Source organism: Nicotiana tomentosiformis, chromosome 6 (assembly GCF_000390325.3).
Source record: "Nicotiana tomentosiformis chromosome 6, ASM39032v3, whole genome shotgun sequence".
NCBI lineage: Eukaryota > Viridiplantae > Streptophyta > Magnoliopsida > Solanales > Solanaceae > Nicotiana > Nicotiana tomentosiformis.
The window spans coordinates 143,569,868-143,576,825 of record NC_090817.1 but is presented as its reverse complement, the minus strand read 5'-3'; the positions used below and the strand labels follow the sequence as shown (position 1 = coordinate 143,576,825).

The 6,958-nt window shown below is 37.6% G+C and overlaps 1 protein-coding gene across 1 annotated transcript; it reads right to left on the bottom strand.

The window, feature by feature from the left end:
• Positions 1-277: 277 nt before the first annotated feature.
• Positions 278-883, bottom strand: LOC138894881 (uncharacterized). Its single transcript, XM_070179615.1, has one exon. The coding sequence runs from the start codon at positions 881-883 to the stop codon at positions 278-280; it is 606 nt and encodes a 201-aa protein (XP_070035716.1).
• Between the last annotated feature and the right edge of the window lie 6,075 nt (positions 884-6,958).

Here is a 6,958-nt window from a genome sequence, read left to right as displayed (position 1 = left end):
AAACGTCTCGATAATATAATAGATGCATCTATGGTTGGCTTGCCTGACGGCGGCGTTAGGCGCCATCACGACCTATAGTGGATTTTGGGTCGTGACATCCGAGGAATTCACATTTTTCAAGTGAAGTTAATTCTGCGTGGATAGCATTTTTCCATTTTGGCCAATCATTTCTCTATCTGCATTTATCGACATATTTTGGTTTAAGATCCTCATCTTGTTGCATTATTTCAACAAGATTATAAGCAAAAATATTATCGATAACAATATTATTTCGGTTTCATCTTTTTCCCGTTGAGACATAACTTATTGAGATCTCTTCATTCTCATTATTTTCAGGTTCATGTACCTCCTTTGAGGTCTTATCATTTGTTATGTCTATGTGCTCTTCTTGTGCCACTACCTCCGTATTATGATCGCTTTGATCATTTTCTCCTTTTCTTCTTCGAGGATTTTTATTTTTAGAACCGATTGGTCTATCACGTTTCAAGCGTGGCTCAGACTCATTTACTTTAAGCGATTGTCCTGCTGGGATATCAACTAGAGTTGGAGCATTAAGAGTTGGAATATGTGACTTAGTCACCCGTGGTAGGTCAGTGAATGCATTTGGTAGTTGATTTGTTATATTTTGCAAATAAATTATCTTTTGAACCTCTTGTTCATATTGAGTTGTTCGAGGATCTAAATGAGATAGTGACAATGAATTCCAATCTATCTCAATTCTGAGTTGCTTATTTTCTCCCCCTAATGTTGGGTATACCGATTCATCAAAATGGCAATCAGAAAATCTTGCCATAAATAAATCTCCAGTCATAGGCTCCAGATATTTTATAATAGAAGGAGATTCATATCCAACATATATCCTCAACCTTCTTTTAGGACCCATCTTTGTGCATTGTAGTGGAGCATTGGAACATATATCGCACAACTAAAGATTCTAGGATGGAAAATATTTGGCTCCTGACCAAAAGCCAATTGTAATGGGGAGACTTTATGATAACTTGTTGGCCTTATCCGCACAAGTGTCGTTGCATGTAAAATAGCATGATTCCATAATAAAATGGGGAGTTTTATTCTCATAAGCATTGGTCTAGCAATTAATTGGAGGCGTTTGATCAATGATTCCGCTATACCATTTTGAGTATGAACATAAGCAACCGGATGCTCAATTTTTATCCCAGTTGATATACAACAATTATTAAATGTCTGGGATGTAAACTCACCAGCATTATCAAGACGATTGTCTTAATTGAATAATCTGAAAATTATGCTCTTAGCTTTATTATTTGAGCCAACAATCTCGCAAATGCCATATTGCGAATTGATAATAAGCACATATGTGACCATATTGTAGATGCATCTACAAAACCGTATAATATCTGAATGGTCCACATGAAAGGTGAACGAGCCTACAAATATCACCATGTATACGTTCCAGAAATTCAGGGAATTCCATCCTAAATTTAACCGTTGATGGTCTAATAATTAATTTGCCTTGAGAACATTCAGCACAAGAGAATTCCTTAAATTGAAGAATTTTTTTGTTCTTCATTAAATGTCCATGTGAATTCTCAACATTTCCCCTGATTTCACTGCTCCCAAAGCCTACTATAGGTGAGAGATAAACACAATACAATCAGCAACTCAAAAACAACCCAACTACAATTCGGGACCTTCAATACAACAAACCCCCGAAATATACCACAACATACCCAATCAATAAGTTATCAATTAGCTTGAAATTGGAACGACGAGCGACCAGCCTACTACCCTACCACATGTGGTGTTTCTCCATGCCCTTCATCCTTCCAAACTCCATAAATCAGTAGCACAATAGGCCAACATGAGTGGACTACAAAATAGTCCACTAAAAGTGAAATAAATAGAACTCACGGCTTCCGATCACCGTCCCGCGAGTTCTAAATATTCGGAAACCAATTTATCAACCTTCCTTGATATTTAAAAACTTAAATACAGAAATTAGAATTTTATTAACTATGAAGTACATTACAAAACTCGAACTACAAAGAAAAAATAGAGGCGGTCTAATGATACTTACATCGTAGGGATCGTTCTGATATTATCACTTCTTGATTTCGTACTCGGGATGTTAGTATTCTTTGAAACACTATTAGAGAGATCAAGGATAGGTTTTATGGTGTTCTCTAGTCGGGTTCTATGTAAAAATGAAGAGAGAGACGAGTTAAGACCTATATACCAAATTTTGAAAAGTCAAAGAGGTGCTAGCTTGGCACCATCTCATTGGCCCATCTTTCGACGCTTATATATTTTTATACGGATGTCGTATGAATGAAAGGTTAAGAGTTTTGGAAACTAAATTCCAAGACCTTCAATTTGGTATATAATATGTCCCAAAAAGACCTCATATAGCACACATAATCTAGTTCTCAAAAAGCTATATTACAAGGCAAATCCTTAGTCGGTTTTCCACAACTTAAATCCGATTTTTCTCAAACCTTATATTTTCTATCCAAGCATCATATATAATCATATTATGAATTTAAAATCAATTAAATCATGATTAACAAGTCTCATATTCATTATACGTCACCTTGGGACGCACAAGGTGTAACAATCTCCCCCCTTAGAAACATTCATCCTCGAATGTTAAACTCCCAAAGATCTATAGATATTTTGGCAGAGTCTCCTATATAACGGTACTACTATCAACCTGTCAGACAAAAAACCCAACAACCCAAAGTGACAGAGGGCCACAATCATCAATAACACCAATGGCCTCACATGACCAATGACAATAACTAACATAAGAATCAAATACCATATACGTACCTAAAGGTTGTGATATCTCAGTCCGATCCTCATCCAAAAGCGGAAACAAGTGAGGATACCTAGACTTCATGTCTTTTTCAGCTTCCCAAGTCATACCCTCCATATTCTTGTTCCTTCAAAGTACTTTAACTGATGCTACGTCCTTAGTTCTCAATCTCCGAACTTGTCTATATAGTATAGCAATGGGAGCTTCCTCATATGATAGCTACTTTGTGACCTGAATATCGTTAACTGGAACGACTCTAGAAGGATCTCTAAAAGTTCTCAATCTCCGAACTTGTCTATCTAGTATAGCAATGGGAGCTTCCTCATATGATAGCTGCTTTGTGACCTGAACATCATTAACTGGAACGACTCTAGAAGGATCTCCAATACACTTTCGGAGCATAGACACATAAAAAACTGGATGTACTGACTCCAAGTTAGAAGGCAAGTCTAACTCATATGCTATCTGGCCTACTCTGCGTACAATCTTATAAGGTCCAATGTACCGAGGGCTAAGCTTTCCTTTCTTACCGAATCTCATAACGCCCTTCATCGATGATACCTTTAGGAATACCCAGTCATCTACCTGAAACTCCAAGTCTCATCGTCGATTATCTGCATAGGACTTCTGACGACTCTTAGCTGCTAATAGCCTTTCCCATATAAGCTTAATCTTCTCAACTTCCTGTTGTACCAACTCTGGTCCTACTAACTTAGTTTCCCCAATCTTGAAAAATTCGATAGGTGACCTACACTTTCGTCCGTAAAGAGCTTCATATAGAGCCATCTGGATGCTTGAATGATAGCTATTATTATATGCGAACTCAATAAGTGGAAGATGATCATCCCAGGTACCCCTAAAGTACATCACATAAGGCCGTATCATATCCTCCAATGTCTGAATAGTACGATCCGCCTGACCATCTATCTGGGGATGAAATGATGTACTAAGACTTACTTGAGTCCCCAATCCTTTTTGGAAGGACCTCCAGAAACTAGCTGTAAACTGAGCATCTCTATTTGAGATAATATATATAGGGATACCATGAGGTTGTATTATCTCCTTAACGTAAAGCCTTGCATAATCCTATGTTGAATACGTAGTCCTGACAGGCAGAAAATGGGCTGATTTTATAAGTCTATCAACAATAACCCATATAAAATAGAACTTACGCTGGGTACAAGGTAAGCCTATGATGAAATCCATATTAATCACTTCCCATTTCCAAGTCGGAATCTCTGTAGCCTGCAATAATTCACCGAGTTTCTGATGCTCAATCTTAACCTGCCGACAATTAGGGCACTAAGCAACAAACCCTGCTATATCCTTCTTCATTCCGTCCCACCAGTATATTTCCCCGATATCATGATACATCTTTGTCGCTCCTAGATGAATAGAATAATGAGAATGGTGAGCTTCTCCCATAACTTGCTGGCGCAACCCTGCCACATTATGAACACATAATTGACCTCGATATCTGAGGACTCTATCTCCTATAATCTCAAATGGTGCATTCTCCTTTTGAGGGGATGTATCTCTGTAATGAGCTAGCACAGGATCCTCATACTGGCATTCCTTCACTTCAGTTACTAAAGAGGATGTTGCCGTGACCTGAATAGTAACTCCGGTATCACTTGAGTCCAGTAATCGAACTCCAAGACTAGCTAGCTGATGAATATTATGGTCTATCCCACTCTTCTCTGGCTGTAAATATGACAGGCTACCCATAGATCTATGGCTGAGGGCGTCGGCTACTACATTCGCCTTCCCCGGATGGTATAAAATATCAATGTCATAGTCTTTCAGTAGCTCCAACCATCTCCTTTGGCGTATATTCAATTCCTTTTGCTTGAAGATATATTGAAGGCTTTTATGATCTGTATAGATATCAACATGAACGCCATACAAATAGTGCCTCCACATCTTTAGTGCATGAATCACCGCGGCTAACTCTAAATCGTGGGTCGGGTAATTCTTCTCGTTCTTTCTTAGTTATCTTTAAACATAGGCAATTACTTTTCATAGTCGTTTTGCCACTTCGCATGAATACATGGCTTATCTCATTGCCCACAAATACTGGAATTTCCTATAACTCATATGATCTCAAATATCATTTTTAAATTTTTTTTTCTTCCCGTTCATTAGCCACGATAGGTGCCACTTTCTTATGGAGTGATGTTGTTGTGAGACTGTTGTTACATGACCATTTCTTCTTTATGTCACTATGCTTAAGTTGAAGCCTTCTTCCTTATTCCCTCAGCTAGTCTTTCTTTGTAGTACTTAAGAGAGACCCTTTGACTCTTATAAAGCTGCGAGCTTATTACATTGTATAACCGAAAGAATTTTTGATGTTCTTACTCACCTATAATTATCCTTAATTACTTACCTACGCGCCCTTGTGCTCGTAAGGTTGATTTTGAACTGAAATTTTTGACTGTCTTCTCAGCGGCACCATTTTTTTTTTATGTTTGTAACACTTATACGATACCTTTAACAACCCCAACTCCTATCTGAATATTTCTCAAGGATTACAATGTCATCATATTTGCGAGACTGAATTCCCTATGTTAGGTTTCAGTATGTTTAGCTTGCACAACCTGCTGATTTGTCTGTATCCTCTTGTTTAGTCATGTGTAGGCTCTTCCTGAATCAACTACTAACTACTCGTTAGTCCATTCTCATATCTATATTCTGCGTAATCCCTCTTGGGTTATATCCTTTGTCCTAACTTACCCCGCACACTAGCTCCTTATGTATCCAGTGTTCATTTGCACTTATTTATCAATAACATCTAGTGATGGAACCCTTACTGCCTCTCCCTGTCGTCATGCTTACATAATGTTCTGGAGTCGTATCATACCCATAGGATCTGAATAAATGGAATCTCATTCCTTTTGCCTTTCTACCACAATTTTCCTTTACTATTCCATAGTTACCTGAACCACATAACTCTGACTTAATACCATATCATACCATCTTCCCTTTTTAGGGGAGTACTAATATTTAATGCTATGAAGATTTACCTATAAATGTTTTACCTCTTCATATTTGGCTTTTTTTTACATTTCCACAGACTTTTACTTGCCTTGCGTTAACCTTTATGTACTATGGATAACTGAATTTCTTACGCACGAAGGTGACACCTAGTGTAACTGGCACACTTAGTCCCTTAAGCTTAACTCTTCTCACAGTTCTTGCTTTAGGGAAACGTCTTCCTAAATGACCTTTAAAGGTTATTCTTTCGTTGTCCATTCTATTATCGCCGGAACGCGATCTCTGAAATTCTCACGATGTCGACTATTATCAAATACTTCAATCCTAAATTCATGTTCAGTTTATCTTATTCACTAGCCTATACTAATTTCTATTACTCCAGGGTCTAACTTTTCCTTCTGGTAATCACGTACGAGTCACCAACTAATTTCTCGAAATAGGGACATGACTTTATGGCTTATACTCTTTTATTGACTCAAGGCATGTCTCCTCTTATCTTTTCCTTCACTTGACTATAGACTTTATCATTCTATCGTATTTTGATTTACCGTTATCACCCATTTATCACAACTTACTCATAATGCTTCATTTACTTTCTTCTTATTCTCCTGCTAATATTTCTGTCTATCACCTTATTATGAAAACTTCAACAAAACATTCTTTCACTTTTAGCCCCCCTTGGTTCACCTCACTGGCTCTTCGGGTTGCCTAACACTCTCTCTTTACTAGGGACGGGAGCCATACAAATGTAAATATTTATCCCTTCTAGGATTCCAATGCCAATCTTCTGAAATTTCTGAACATTCTAGTATTCATATCTGATTGTACTATTCTAAAGTGCACCATCTGGGTGTCTCATAAGGAGAACTATTACCACATTTGCAATATCCTTCGTAAATGTGAGCTAATGATAACAATCCATCCACAATTTTGGGTTACTCTAACCCCAGCTGGATGGTGATATCACATCCTCTCTTAAATTATATTTGTTAGCTCCCACAGGGCATAACTGAAATGGGTGTTGTCAAGTGAATATATCTTTGTTATTGTTGAAAGTAACTCAGAATGCTTATATTTCTCTGCTTGAATTGTAAATACTGAGAATCTTCACTAACTGGGTACCTCGTATCCTTCTTCACCTTGCTTCTTTTACTTGTTGAAACTTGTATC

Bases quoted from the DNA above. Each gene is read 5' to 3' on its own strand.
- LOC138894881 (XM_070179615.1), bottom strand. From the start codon at position 883: ATGGGTCCTAAAAGAAGGTTGAGGATATATGTTGGATATGAATCTCCT.